Source organism: Struthio camelus, chromosome 1 (assembly GCF_040807025.1).
Source record: "Struthio camelus isolate bStrCam1 chromosome 1, bStrCam1.hap1, whole genome shotgun sequence".
NCBI classification, from domain to species: domain Eukaryota; kingdom Metazoa; phylum Chordata; class Aves; order Struthioniformes; family Struthionidae; genus Struthio; species Struthio camelus.
Genome location: NC_090942.1, coordinates 177488432 through 177504651, shown reverse-complemented (window position 1 = coordinate 177504651; position 16220 = coordinate 177488432). Strand labels below are relative to the sequence as shown.

Below are 16220 nucleotides of genomic sequence, written 5' to 3'. Positions count from 1 at the left end.
GGAATCTACTTCTCTTCCGTGATAGTGCCTGCTTGCTCAAACTCATTTTAGGATTCGGAAGAGATCCTAGTTCCCTCCAGCTCTCCAGAGATGAAAACCAAGACCAAAGCTAACGGGAACTCCTTGAGATTATTCCACAAGTTAAGTGATGACAAATGAAGGAACACAGGCTAGAAAGGTTAATAGAGCTGCAGTATAGTACAGAATCAGTAAGAAACAGAGATGCTTTGGGAGGCAAAACTGCTTCAGCTTCAAAAATGACAAGTTATATCCGGCTCAAGAGAAAAATGCAAATGCCCTAAAAACTTGAACAGGGTATCACCATTAAAATATTACTAGAACTTTTGAAGACAACTAAGAAGCACAGCTTAGTACTGTATGTCTGGTGAGAGAAGGCACAGCTTACTATGGACGATAGGGCACTTGTATTCCCAATGCAATACCAAGAACAAAAGAATGATGCCAGAGTAGCAAAAAAAAAAAAAAAAAAAAAAAGATTATGGGATTCCCATCTGCTGTCTTTTTTCACCTCCCTTGACTCCTTCCTATATAAATCCACATCTGCTGTCTTAACTATGTAGACTGCTGAACATATCTCTTCTTCCCACATCCCCAATTGTGAGAAGGTAAGTATTGCACGGCACACCAGTGATTCACTTACATTCCTTTACTCATTTTAAATGTAGACTTTAACACCCTTTTCAAGTTGCACGTGTGGTTGTAGTATTCAATACTTGACAGCTTGGAAGCATCACTGGGAAGGAGGCCTTTCTTGGTTTAATTTGGCCTAGCTCTCAAGCAAACAATTTTTAAAAAACACTCATAACCTTCTATCTCAAACACAATAGTGATGAAACCCTGGCCCCAAAAATAGTAAAAAAAATTTCTAGCAACTTCAATAGTTGCAAGAACATCAGAACATTATCTGTCAGATTCAGATGTAACTAACGGGAATTAAGCAACAATGCCACTTCCAGTGGCTGAAATGTGTATTCTTAAATGTAATCAGTATGGCATAAGGACACTGAAAACTAAGTGGCATAATATAGAAAGCTAGAGTAGTTAAGTTGCATAAAAATGGATAGAGAAATGCAAATGCTTATTCTCTGAACCAGATTTAGATCTAGAAAAAAGTTATTTCAGATATAGACATATAGGAAAAATTGTAAATCTAGAACAGGCCCCAATAAAAATGTAACATGACACTATGTAAAGAGCAAGTAATAATGTGTAAGTGTTGCTATAATTATATGACTGTTTTAAGTTATGGCAAATGTGTAATGTAGGGTATATATTATCATTAAGATACTGCATTTTTATGTAGCTGGAAATTTCGACATGCATCATTGAAAATTTGATGTGCATACTATAACAAAAGTTAAAGTATTTTCAAACAATATAAAAAGTTACAGTAGTATAAACAGGTAGAGTTACAGATACAGTAAGTCACCCAGAGAAGAAAAATAAAAGGACTACCCGTGTCAGACACGCACTCTCAAAGCATTACTGTGTAGCAAGACTACGTGTAGCAGTGCCACCTGGTGACCACTCCCATAACAAACATCTTAAAACAAACTGCCACCCACACAGACATTTTATTACATGAAGCAGTAAGATTTTCCTTCTTTTTTGATATATATATAAGCTTACTGTTCCAGAGCTAATTATGTGAAGTACAAAAGTGACAGATATTATAGTTATAAACTGTAAATTTCAGTGATATTTTGTAAACACTAGCAAATTATTTAGAAACTATGGCACCTGCACATATCCAACAGAAACAGTTATCACAGGCAAGGCAGGTGGAACATAATCAGTCAGCAGTCTCTGAGATGGATAGATAATATCCAACTAAGCACATACTTCATTTCCAAATTAAGCTTCATTACTTCCTCAAGGAGATACAAAGTCATGAATAATTAACAGATATATCCCAACAGCTCAGTTCAAATAGCAGGACATTTCTTCACCTGCCTTCAGAAAGACCATTAACATTCAGAAAGTCTTTCAAAGCACCCATGATTGGGCATAGTGACTGACTCATCATCCCTCTAACAAGCATGAGGTCTATGAGCAACTCTAGCACTAAAAGAGGACTTGATGAGAATGTATCGACAGCACCGCATGGCGGAAACAAAAGTAAATATTCAGACAAAGGTGCTGGCGAAATTCAGTTGTTTATGAGATGACCAAGCCTCCTGTAGACCTCAGTAAGGAAATACTGTAGGAACAGATTATGCAAGCTGAACCCAGTTCTAGGCACTTGTATCATGCACTGACCCGCACGCAGGTCCGACTTCCTAAATCAACCGAACACACAGTAAGTTGGCAGCCCAGCCAAGAGTCATATGACCTTTTACTACAGAGTCAGTATAGCCCACTTCCCAAACTGAAGAAAAAGCAGGGGGGGAGGAGGGTGGATAACAAAAGGGCACTTACTGGGTAGGATGGATGCCACTGAATTTTAAGTACTCCCCATTGCAAAGCTTGTTAAAGGATGGGGCATTTTTGCTGCAGTAGATTAAGTGACTCTGGAATCTTCATGTGTTATTCTAGTACTGCAGAGGCTAAACAGAATAATCCTGCCTGACTCTGCAAAGGATTCAAAGTTGCCCTCTCTTTATACCCACAGTAAGAGGATAATAAAACATCCAAATGCCATAGTGAAGAGAGCAAGCAGGAACAAACAACAGACAAAGCTTCTTCTCCCCTGTCCCCCTATTTTATCACCTTTTTACTTTTGCTTTTCAACTGGTCCCTGCTAGCATATCTTTAAATACAGTAGCAAAGCTTGAAAATAGGAAAATTAAAAAAATAAATAAAGATAGGCTACACAGCTTTGAAGTGTGCTTAAAGAAAGGCAATACAAATTTTGTGGAAGCAGGAATGACAGAGTTCAACACAGACATGCTTTATACTTTGGCAGTGACTAGGCCAAAGCGAGTGGGCAGTATAAAACACTAATATGCAGAAGAGACTACAGCCATTTCTGCCCTCTGAACTTTTCTCCATTTTCTAGAAAATAAAAGGCATTCTGTAAATGAACTGGTGTGTTTTGAACTAATGCAAGAAAATGGTCAGGTGATGAAGGAGAAAGCTAGCTGTTGCCAGCCAACAAATTCCTTCCTCCATCCCTTGGCTTTGTTTACTGTATGAGACCATTTCTTCCCTCTTCCCTTCTCTTGCCCTGCTCCAAGCAACTGCTGAAAAGAAAAACTGTTTGTGCTCTATATACAGTTAGGAAAAGAAAACCACTTGCATGCTATTTCTTGAAAATTTTCATTTATCGCATATCTCTTTCCAGGTTAAATACACTATTTTGTCTGGCTGTAACTGATCACTGCAGTTATCCCTCAGCTCTTTGGTACCCCACCACAGAGGAAGATTGTGTTTGTCTGAACTCCATCCTAATTTAATAAAAAAAGTTTTATCATAACCTAGCTCTGAACTTTACCCACTGTAGTGTTTATGAGACAGTTTTATTCAGTAGACTTAAAATAAAATACAGACCATCTTTACCTTTGTCACCTATATGTTTAATGATCGTTTGCGGACTTACAAAAATATTCATGTTACACAATTCTGTATCAACCAACAGGTAGAACCAGGAATACATAAGGACTCCTGATTCACTTTAAAAAGATCTGGCGCAAATAGACAAGCACGTCTCAACAGCTTGTTTGAACAAGTTAATATTGCCATCCTGCAGACTGTTAGGTTTTTACTTTTTTAAATAGTGCTTAATTCTTCCGTTGTTTAGTATATGAATACCTATTGATAGTGATCAAGATAAATCCCATTAGTTTGAGTTCATAGCCAACTTCTAGTCACATCTCTTGGATTAAACACCTCTGAGAATTCTCAGTCAGTTGTGCTGGTACAGCACACACCTCCGGGCATCTTCCAGCCAGTTACAACACGCATTCAGGAACGCAGGGACATTTCAGAAATATTCGTTAGTATTTCTGGCATATTTAACTTGACAAAATGTAACAGTTACACTTTTCAGATGTTGCCAACTTTCTCCTCTTGGTGACAGACCAAGTAAAAATGGTAACTGAAGTTTTCTCATAACCAGTAATTGAGTAGACTGGAAAGGTACTTAAAGTTAAGACTGGACTTCATCCAGTTCCAACGAAGGCACAAGTATTTCCAGCACTATGGAGAACTTAAGTGCATTGTCAGACTCCAACTTCACTCTCATTCTAAAGAGAATAAACACACACACACCTCCCCCACCTTGATCTAAACCAGTTAATTCACTAGGCCAAAGCATGACAATGTTTTCCAGTTACAGATGCCTTACATTCCAACTTCTACAGATTACATTAAAAAAAAAATTACTAACTGCTCACAACACTTCTCCACACACTTAGAGAGGAAGATTTTTGCAATACGCTCAGCCCCAAGGCCATGAAGACAGACATGGGAAAAGGCAAACAGGAAGTCTTCTCCTGAGGCCGTTTTGTGACATTCCATTGAGAGGTCCCAGAAAATAGGGTTCTGCTCTCCCCTGCCCTGAAGCAAACATCTGTGACTTCATCTGCACACAGGAAGTATCATCCAGATTAACAGCCACAGCACAAGACTGTTAGTGTCACTGGTTAAAGCCAACATATCATTAATAACGCTCAAAATAATAGTGTGTGGGGGGGGGTGTATCTCTCTTCAAAGTACACCTAATACAGAAAACATGGTGCAGTTTATTTTCATGAGAAAAAGGCAGGCAAGACCTGTAGCAGCGTCTTTCAGCCAGCTTCTAAAAAAAAGTAAAAAAGTTAAAAAGGCTTTTTGTGGGCTAAAAAGCTGGATGTTCTCACTTACGGGCTTGAAATCACCTAGGGATCTGTCCCAACAAAACTAGTTCTCAATCTCCAGCCTTCCAAAGCTGCAGCATAAAATTCAGCCTGCTTATTAGTATGATTTGTCTATCTTCAGACTTACTTGTTTAATTAGACCACCAGCCTATCTTGAAATGCAACACTATTGTTTTTATTACATCCAACTGTATTTGTAGTTTGTGTTTTGTTTACTCTAGTCTAGAGTTTTGTAAAACTCTAGAAACAAGAAGGAAAAAAGAGAGAATACATAAGCACACTGAATTTATCACTCCTGCTCTGAAAATGCCCCCATTCTCAGAGTCAAATTTTACTCCTCAGGACATTTTCTGACAGAGCACCACAGCCCTATGGACTCCCGCCACAAAATATAAGCAGGAAAAACAAAACAACACCCACCTTGCTGACTTCTAGTACAGTCATTTCTCTGATGTGTTTGGCTAATGCACCAGCTTTGAATTCTCAAGTTTGCTCTTGACTTTTCTAGTTCAGAGGATGCAGTGAGGCAACTACATCAATAGTCTAATTTAATATAGAAACCAAAGTGCTGATCAAAACATCAAGCAGACTGCCACAAATTAGAGCTGAATTAAATGCAAAGGCAAAAAATATATTAAAATGCTTCTGAATTAAGTTAACCTCTCTTCCTAAATTTAAAGTTAGCCTCTGGGCTTCATTTCAGGGAGTAAGTTTTAGGTCTCCAGAGAAGTGTACTGCACTAACTCAGTATTCATAAGCCCAGGCAGTGGGAAATAAGTATTGAAATAAACTGTTAAGACAAGTACATTCTCCAGTAATTAAAAAGAAACTGAAAGCCTGGTCTGCAAATACCTGCAACTAACTACCTGTCACTGCTTTTCTTCCAGACTAACTGTATGCTTGCTATGTGTAATTATACGTACTCCGCATAGATAATAGTGTTGTTTCTATGCACATCTCAATTTTACAGACAAAATAGTTAATACGGGATTTACACTTCTCTTAATATCAGTCAAATTAATGTTTCCACATATCCTTCTGCACTGCAGAGTTAAATGCATAGTTTCTTCATCTTGGATAGCAGAAAGTCTACAGTAACACATCTCCTTACACATCCTGATCGTTCGTATACCAGGATGAACAAAGCTGAACACATTTTACAGACACTGCAGAGTTGATCTCAAGTATTCAAAAGCGAAGAAGTCTTCGGAGTGATTCAAGGAGGATGCTGGCAAATATTCTTCAGGAACATGAGTATACATACCTTGTTTGAAAAACAGCACTCTACTCCCTGTGTAGAACAGAAAGTTTACTCGATCTAAGTCTGTTAGAAACTTCACTGTAAAAAGTTCCGTTCAAACTGTTTCAAGGACAGCTGCCATTTCCTTGAACTGTCTGAAGAAGTTCTGAAAAATAAGAGTTAAGATAAGTTCCAGTTGCACAAAAAATGGCCTGAACTGTAGTCCAAACCAGAAGGCTATACAAGAAGTTCACTTAATCCAGGTTTCTCACATTCCCTCTATCCTCTGGTTAGAATTTGCAGGTTGAAGTGAAAGAGATTTTGCATTTCCTTTTGTGGCCTCAATAGCATTTGGGCACACTCACTATTAAACCTACCACAGATGATGCCTTATTTGCATTGGTTTGACTACTAATAGGAAAAGATGCCATAAAAAAAACGTAGCAGTTGTCACACTACAAAAAAGCAAGTCTTAGACAAGTGTTTCTACTCCCACCTGAAATAATCCAGACCTCCTATACAGCAACCCTTTCTTATAATAGTTGATCAGCAAATCATTTAATAAACTTCACCCAGAAAGACTGGGTGTGAGACTTCAGAACAGCCAAGGATTCAGAATATCCTGCTCAAAAATTCCTTCCTGCCTAACTGCACAGATTTACCTCTAAGCTTGTAAGATAAGCATTCTAACTGACGTACTGGCCTTCTAAACAGAGAATGACAGAATTCCCACATTTATGTGAAATTAAACAAAGTTACCAAAGTTTATAGCTGAAAGCACAACAATTAAGAGCCAACAACCAAAGCAGACTGACCACCATTCTTAATTATTAGCAAATTCCAGGCTGAACCTAAGTTTTAGATTTTGAGGCTAGGAAACAGTTCCATAGATTTAGAATATCTCCAGAAGTTTTTGATGAGGCAGATGGACAGCTGACAAGATGGATCAAAAAGTCTTCATATCTTCAGTTCTAAGTTTATTTGGAAGAGAAAAGGTTAATTTACCAGTAACTAAACCTGTTCGGAAAAGCAACGTAGAACTATATGCTATGAAATAGGTATCTGTTTTCAGTGTTTTAAACTGAAATTTAACACTTCATCTTTAATACTTCATCTTTCAAATATCATATTAGTAATTACGCATCACAAATGTAGGCATCAAGGTACATATATGCTTCTTTAAACCACACCACAGTTATTCTTAAGAGACTGAATCAAATAACACTGGGTTACAGACCTTGAATTGTGGAACCGTCATTTCAAAAGATTTGTTTGTTATTTGTCCTGAAGGGTCTGCCACTTTTAGTGTCACTGTAACATAAGGATACTTGAGAGACCTGCAGGTGTCAGAGCTCATTGCAACTCCCAGTTTCCAACTGATATCTATAAACTACAGAAAAGGAAACAATCATTGGAAACAGTGTTTAAGGAAGAAATCTAACCTATTTTTACTGTTCTCTTGTGCAGATGTTTTGCAGGTTATAGACAACATCTACAGCCCATATCCAAATGGGAAACAAACAAATATTCACATACTATTGTGAAAATTCTGGCAACAAACAAAAGTAATCTGCTCTTCCTTATTAACTTGTTTTCTTCCTTATTTATAACTTTTATTTCACTTAAATCTGCTTAGAGTTGAATTCCGATTCAAATGCACGGCTCACAAGAAGTTTACAACAGAAAGAGAGAAAAATCAAGGTATATCATAACTATATTTCAGATAAATCAAGGTAGGTCAAACATTTTAGATGGGTAAGTTATAAACATAAAAGGTTAAAAAGGATAATAAGTAGAGCTGCTAAATAAGGCACTGAAAAGAACATATAGAATACTATTCACTACTGAGATCAAAGATTTTTTTTTAGTTCTGCGCTAACTGGTGCTAGAAAAAAAGAGTTTGAAATGCAGGTACACTTTGTATCGTGTTTTGCAAAAAAAAAAAAAAAAAAAAAGGACAAACAAAAACCCATCAGGAATGGAATCCTAGAGACTGACTGAAGCTACCTTTAAAAAAGTTTGTCTCCCTTGGTTGTTTTAAAACAAAGAACACCACATTCAAGTGCTAGTGCTATCAACTGTAAAGAACAGTTCAGGTCACATTTAGAAAACATATATGTAACAGCTAATACAGCTGTCTACCATACTGACTGCCACTCGTTTTCCCCAATTGTACTATGTAGCACTTAATTAAAAAGAAAAAAGTAGGAAACGTGTATTTGTTATCCCAGCAAAGATATTACAAGCTTTCAGGACCGTTTTTGGATTCAGAAGACCTTTACTGGATACGCTTCATCTGGCTAGACGCTGGCAATCTCTATGAAGGGTAAGCCTTGGGCAGTCAAGATACCATCACGTGCCTGACAACATAACATACTTTTCAGAAACGTTAGTGCTAACAGTTCAATTGCATTTTGTTGTTTAGTTACCTGCCCCACTGTGGCCATATTTCTTTCATCTTCTGACACACTAAAAGATTTGCCCTGCTCATTCCATACATGACGAACAACTTGAATTGCATGTTTCGGCAGCGTTCTGACAGCATTGCCCAGAGCGGTGACGAGTTCTTCTGTAGAGAGATTGCTTCTGGCTGCTGTGCTATAGGTGTGATCCAAAAGAACAACAAATTAATTTCATTTTCCAAGAATTTAATAAGGTTTCTCGCTTCACCCCAAATATGTAGAAGTCTCTATTTCTGCTTTATGCTCCTATGTGTTTTACATGCAGCCTCTGACTTCCTGTTGCAAAATATTTCACGCCTCTGGAAATATGACTTTGGTATCCACATGCAGAAAACAACATATAACTTTTTAATGCATCTTAAGATGAGAAAACAACAAACAGACCAAGTTTTGCTGAGCTTGCACAACTTGCAACATTAAAGCAGAAACAATCTCAGCCTCCAAGTGCTGTCGTAACTGCAAAAGGGGTATAATTCAGCAAAGGATGTATAAAGAGAGCAATTAAGATTATTAAATAATATTACTACTTTAGAAACAGAAAAATTTAATTAACAGTAAAGAGAGTTAATTTAAGCATCACCAAGGGGCAAACAAGGACCTCTAGGTAATTGTGTAACTGGAACCAACAGGAGTCAAATGATGTAACACACACAACTGAAAAGGCAGCAAGTCTACAGAAAAAAGCAGCAAAAAGCATCACCTGTAAACTATGATTTAAGGTTTCATATTTTACAAAGGAAAAAGTAGTAAGTTAAATTTCTACTGATACATTTGCTACAGTTTGATTAATGAGACATAAAAATGTTTAAATACTACATTTTGAAAGAATAAGCAAAGTTTTGAAAAAAACTTTGCTTTTTGAAAATAGAAGAGCCTGCAACAAAATAAAAGTAGAAAATACTGCCTAAAAACTATGCCCTTATCACAATGGAAATCTACTTTATAGAACCATGCGAAATTCAGATAGACAACGTGGTGGGTTTGCAATGCTCCATTCTTTTTTGTCAGTAATTCTAAAGCTTGCAGACAGGTTCTAAGAGAACAACTTCCTCTTTAGCTTTTTTCATTATGAAAACCAAGTCTAAATACTATGTTACTCTGCATTTTCGTTTTTATATTAAGAATATAAACTAAGTACAGAAGTCCTGTTGCATACTGGGAGTTAAAATTTTTGCATTTTTCCCAAATTTGGTTTATTTTATACATTCACTTTTTAATACTGTTATTAAGCTAGAGTGGGGGGAAAAGAAGAGAGGTGAAGAAAAATGAATTACATTGTGCTTACCTAAATAAAAAGGAAAAGGTATTAGCTATTTTTGCCAGGTCACCAACATTAATCTCAATCCCAGATGTTTGAAGTCTCTAAAAACAGGATGTTCAAACAATTATCAATATGGTATATATTTTTATTGTTGCCTATATTATTATACTCACTTACAAGTGCTAATATCCATATTTACCTGACACAATTCTATTGTATTTACACCAGGGATCCTACGGTTCAGATGTTGAATTACTTGCTCACACTGTAAAGAAAATAAATTTGAAAACATTCTTTATGCATATTTGAAAAGATGAAACAAAGCTAGAAACACAGGGTTTGACTCCTTGGAGATGACACAACAAGAAAGAAAACTGGTTAATACAAAAAGGGACAACAGGACAACATTAAAACTATATCAAATTCAAGAAAAGCAAATGAACATAGCCCAAGCTTTTAGCTTTTTACTACGTCACTTGCTTTTACTACTTAGCAAACTGCTTGCATAGTAACTGAACAGCTATTCTGTTCAAGCACACATTACTTTTTTTGGTAGAAAGATTTGTTGAGGTAAACTGAAGCTGAGTGTTTTCCCAGTGTATTTCATTTACAAGTAAGATATGTTTTATGTGTGTGCATATATATATATTTTAAGACTTCTGTGATAAAATATAAAATTAAACCACTTCTATTAGCTGTTAGCAGGACTAGTCCATTTCATGAGTCATGTAAAGCTAAGGTACTGTACCCATACAATTCACTTCTCAACAGACAAGAGCATAACAACAGAAAGGTTTTCAAGAATCAAAGATGCCCAGAAGCCCTTCCATATCCCACTTATTGCCCAACTTACTAGTTCTGCAAAAAAGTCTTGAGGTATTAAATTAATCTTATCTGCTGCACCACCAAGATCTAAAAAACAGAAGCAGTAGAGATCAGAAGGGAATCCTCGATTTGTTGCTAGCAATAAGTCTTCTGTCTCACTGAAGAATTCCTAAGTCATCATGCTTGCACCTTTTAAACACTTTTTTCAAGGGAATCAGGAGTTGGTCCTAAATTCCTGTACTATAATCTAAGCAGGATCCAAAGTAAAGTCTAGTAAGAGTGACTCTGTATAGTCTCGAGCACCAAAACTGGGTTTCTACAATTGTACAGAATGACAGCCCTTTAAAATCCCCCAAAGGCTGTGGGGCAAGATCTGCAACAAGTCTCTCAAAGCACCAGAAGAGCCAAACCCGCCCAGGACCCTGCTCCGGCCCTGAAGCCCAGGGCACAGGGCTGCTCCCCTCCCTAAGGCCAAGCTCCCCCAGGCAGCGCGGCAGCATCCCAGCTGCCTCTCGCCAACGGCCCCGCGCCTGGGCGAAGCCCCCGGTGGGCCCGGCCGGCGCCTGTGGCGCGACGCGGAGGCCCAAGCCCTAGCGGGGCCTGCGGGCAGAGCCGCCAACCGCCGCCCTCCCCCGAGGCGGGGGGGGAGAAGTGTGGGGGGGGAGAAACGGCCTCACCCCGGTGGCCGCCACGGTCCCGCCCGCCCCTGCCCCCTCACCGAGCGCTTCCAGCGCCCGCGCGAGCACCGCCGCCGAGCCGCCGGCCATGGCGCCGCGCACCCGCCGAGACCCCGCTTCCGCCACACAACATCCACCCCCCTGATTGGCTCCGGCCGCGGTCGAAGCTGCCGCTCGAGCTGGGCGGAGCCTGCGGCCCCGCGCTTATTGGCTGCCGGGCGGGGAGCATGCGCCGTCTCTCCTCCCCCCCCCCCCAGGGGTTGGGCGCGGCCTCAGCGCCCGGCGCCCCCGCGCAGCGCTTGAACTTGAAGGCGCGGAGGGGTCGGGGGGGGGGGTGGTTTCTGAGGGTCTTTTCCCCTTCCTCGAAGTAAATCGCTTCTCTGTGTGTAAAACCAGGACCGCGCTTAACATGAAGAGCGGAGGTGGGGGTGGACCAGGCCCATGCGGGGCGATTTGGGCCCTGGGCCTCCCTCGTCCTGGCGAAGCGCCACCTCCGCGGTGACCCGGCCAGGGCCTGGCCGGCCTTCGCCCTCCGGCCGCTGCCCTGCGGCCTGCTCGGGCGGGCCAGCGGCGCCTGGGTGCGTAGGCTGGCCATGATGTGCGAAACTGCCTCAGTTAATTGGGGAGGCTGTTGAGATTCCCTGTGTGCCTGGTGTGCGCAATGAGCGGTTTAGTCAGTTCTCTCTATCACTAACTGGCGTCAGGGTTTTCTTGGTATATAAATCATGCACTGTTCTTAGTGCGTGTGGCAAGTATGGTGTACTGGACTGAGTATAGATAAGTGGAGTGACTGCTTTGCACAGGTAGATTGTGGACTAGATCTGCACACCTGCAAATAAACCGCGCAGTTTGTGAATGGTCTGTGTGTGCAGATCAACCACTTTTTCTGTGTAAATTGCCATTTACTGAAAATGACTAGAACCACATTCAATAAGCTTTTCATACACGGCACAGTAATTTTGGGGTGTGTCCCTCACCCAGTCTCACCTTCTAAAAGTAGCAAATACTCTTTTAAGATTTTTCCAGTCATCGGTGTTTTAACTTTGCTCTGTCCTATTTTTTATACTGTAATGCTAGGACCTCAAGTTGATTGATTGTTAGACTTTGTGTTGAAAGTTATTAAGTAGTAAAACACAACTAGTCACACAGAAGCACTGGCTAGTTTAAAATTACATATTTTCAACTCTAATTTTCCCTTTTAAATAAATTTAAATAAAAGGATTGATATTTCAGGAAAAGGAGAGGCTATTATGGAACATAGTATACATGTTTATGAGCTTTATATGTTTACGGACTCCCTGATGTTAGCATCTCCATTTTAAAGCATCTAATTACATGTGCAAATGTTTTTGAGTAATATGTACTTTTGTGACCTCATCATTGTCAAAACATTTGCAATGCACAAATAAGATCGGCCTGTGATTAGCAGGGCCATGACTCAATCTCTGTGTTCTCTAACTTAGGTAACTCTGTCTGTGTTATCTGGAGAACTTTACATATAATTTTATATTGTAATTTAATCAAATCTCTTAGTAGAGAGAGATGCAATATGACTAATATGACTTTAGCAATATGACTAATATATGTTATGTTTTTTCATTCTTTTTTCATATGGAGATGTAGAGATAGGTGTGCAGTTGCATGTCTTGTTTTCACAGGGTGGTTTGGTAATTACAGAATCATTCTCCTGGTGTTTTGCTGAAATTTAGAGTTACTTTGAGGTTATTTTTATCAACATGCTAACATGTATTTAGTTCTTCCAACCTGGAACAGAAGGTGGTTGAAGTATTTAATGATTTCAGTTTATGGTCTGTCCATCTGTACTCTGAAATTGGGTATCTGTAGCAAATTCTGCCTTCTATAAGCTTGCTCTAAGAAAGATTTTTGGGGTGGAAAACAGATATAGACTCTGATCTTCATTTGACAGTACGGGCCCATCTTTTAGCTAGATAAGGACTGCAAGCGATAAGGAGACACTTTGTATAGAAACTGGAAGGCGTATCTCATAAGCTAAAAGTAGACGGAGTTGCTCAAGAGATATGCTACCGTGTTCTGTATAGGCCAGAACAGAACTTTTAGGCACAGACTTGTTGACGTAACTGTAGTCCTGCTGAGTGATAACAGGGTAAAATAAGATAAAAACCAATTCTTTAGGTACTTTACTCCATTTCACAAGCTTAACCTTTTCAAGATTGTTTTTGCCAACATTCACTAAAGAACTATATACCAGGTTCTTCAAAAAGCTTTTTAGGCATAAGGGAGAAAGTATTTCTGTTAAAAATTGTGTTTTGGTGGTGCCTGGACTGTCCATTGTATGGTATCTCCAACGCCCTGCCTTTCTTGCCTCCAGTCAATTTGGTGCTTATGTCTCTACAGTGCATAAAAACACCATTCTCCTATATTACCCTCTTCCTTCCTCTCATGGGACTTTTTCTTTGCCTGTGAACTGGCAGTTTGTTCTTTCCCACAGCCTCTCTGCTCACCATAGACAGACATAAATACATGCTCAGCCACCTGCTTCCCACCGCTCCAAGTCTTTTTCTTCACATGCATAAGGGCTGGACAGGTCTCGGGCTTTTCAGCTCCAGGGCCTTTTCAAATAGTTTGTCCGAATGTCCACCTCGGAGTCCACAGCTGCTCTCACAAGCCCCCAGATCCTATGACGTACAAACAGGTAAACGTTTGTTCCCTTGTGTTGCAGTGAAGAAACATTCAAACGGACATTTCTGTTTCTTACAGCCTTTGCCTCTTGCAGATCTGTATGCCTCTTGCCTCCTGCAGATCACCTGCGGGCAGGGCTTCGATCCTTTTTAAAGAGGGGGCAGGAGGTAGGTATCTTGGCTAAGAGTAATCTTTCTTTCACGTTTACATAGGCACCTGAGAGATGGCAACCAGTCTAAACAAAACAAATTGTGGACATGGACAACAGTTACCGTGTTTTCATGAGGCAGAATAGCGTAACTTAATGTTTTAGAGAGGGAAAGAATTGTGACAGCTATCTTGTCAGTGCTCTCCAGTGTGACACGTGACAGGTCAACCGGCAGTAAAGGTTATGAGGCTAGACATCTAGTGAATTTTAAAGTTGCTCCACAAAATAGAGCCTTTTAAAACCATTGTTTCCTCCCTTTTCACCTGCTCCTTGAAATAGATAAGCCAGGCTGCTCAGGGGGTAAACGAATCTCTTGCTGTGTCCTTCAGCAACCCAGCATCTCTGCTGCAGAATTAAAATGACATTCTCAAAATATCCAGTCTAAAAGAGAGAAAGATAAATCTCTTGCAGCTGCCCCTCTCGGAATGGCTTTGTGCAGCTGTCCAAAGATTGCCGAAAAAGCATGGGAAGGGCTCTAAGGAGCCACACAGATAAGCTTATATATAATCTATATAAGTTTGTATAAAGAATAGGGGTCAGAAGCAATTGGGCTGGGAGCATGAAGTGATGAACTCGGAATACGCAAGGAAACAGGCAGAACTACTGGGTCTGGGGAAAAAATAAAAAGAGGATACTGAGCTCTAACGAAGGAAAGGGTAAAAACAGATCCCTGGTCAAATAATAGGAAAACACGGGTAGCAGAGGTACCATGGTAACCAACAGCCAACATCACTTTTCTGAATTAGCTTGAGAGAAGATATGACACTAAATCTGATACATTGAGATTACATATATATGTATATGTATACTCTTGGAAAAGAAGATACAACATGTTTTAATACTTTTTGGTGGATCATATAGGGAACTTCGGCACTTATGGCCTTGCTGATACACACATTGAAGCCTTCTGAGAAAATCTGGAGGTAACTTTGTGCCACTGTGTTAAGTGTGGCATACAGTTCCATTTTGAATCCTTGTGTCCTGCCTTCCTCTGTGATTTATTCCATTTCTACCAATCTATATTTGTAAATATTGTCCTTTCATCATTCTCAGTCCACGGCCATTTCTCAAAGTCTCACGCTGCTGATTAACTGTCTTCATTTTTTCTTTTTAGCTTCTGGACTCCCTGTTTCAGAGAGGACCTGGGTATCCAGAGCCCTTGATGTTTGCTTTCCTTTTGCTACTGTCGGGTGGAACACGAAGGAGCTGGAAGCAAGATGGGTGGCAGGAAACAGCAGGCCTGGGGGGGGTCTTCTCCGACATTGCCCTAAAACAAGGGTGTAGGGGAATCAACTGGTACAGTAGTCGAGCCAAGGCTCAGTTTCCCCCTCCCACACATCAGAATATTTCCTCCTACCATTTTACCTCATCAATTGCTTGTCGGTGTGCTACCCTTAACCGGTACATGTCTTCTCGCCACCAGTGCGACACGCGTATGTAGGCACATTTGAACATTGAAGCATACTTTTATCGGTCAGGTTTTCAAAAACACCATCAGGAGAAAAATGCAAGTTGTGTATGGAATAAATACCTAGCATATTTTGGGTTGTAATATAAATGTTTTCACAAACAGCCCTTGGTTTCTGCTGGCAGCGCTTGTTTGAATGAGGGCCTAGAAAGGAGACACGAGAGGGGAGAAAAGACAAGAGACGCACAAGGGAGGAGCACAAAGCAGAGCCCCCTTTTAACCATTTGTGCTTAAAAAACACGTTTCTAACCGCGGCGGCCGTTAGCCCTGAGGGGGGGGCAGGGGCGGGGCGCGCAGCGCCCCCTCCCCCCGGCGGCTGCCGCGCGCCACGCAGCGGGCGGCAGCGGAGCCGCGGCACCGCCCCCCGCCCCGCTGGGAGAGTCCATTGCCGGGCGGGAGGAGGGGGAAGCCTAGCCGAAAGGCTTCCAGCCATCCCTGCCCGGCCGCAAGCAGCGGGAAGGGGAGAGACATTGGCCTGCGTGACGGTTTGGCCAGGTGCGGAGGGAGGGGGGAGGGGAGGTGCGCGCGTAGGACAAGAGGAGGGGCGGTGCTTCCTCCGCGGCTCCCCCCCCTCGCCGCGCGGCTCGGTGGTACGGTCTCG

At 40.8% G+C, this 16220-nt stretch overlaps 1 protein-coding gene across 1 annotated transcript; it reads right to left on the bottom strand.

Annotated features, from left to right (window-relative positions):
- Window positions 1-3514: 3514 nt before the first annotated feature.
- COMMD6 (COMM domain containing 6) lies at window positions 3515-11458 on the bottom strand. The gene is made up of 7 exons (XM_068929633.1): window positions 11324-11458; window positions 10634-10692; window positions 9980-10045; window positions 9805-9881; window positions 8487-8655; window positions 7295-7447; window positions 3515-6223 (listed from the first exon to the last, which is right to left on the bottom strand). Exons 1-7 carry the CDS (start codon window positions 11370-11372, stop codon window positions 6173-6175), a joined length of 624 nt encoding a protein of 207 aa, XP_068785734.1. The 5' UTR covers window positions 11373-11458; the 3' UTR covers window positions 3515-6172.
- Between the last annotated feature and the right edge of the window lie 4762 nt (window positions 11459-16220).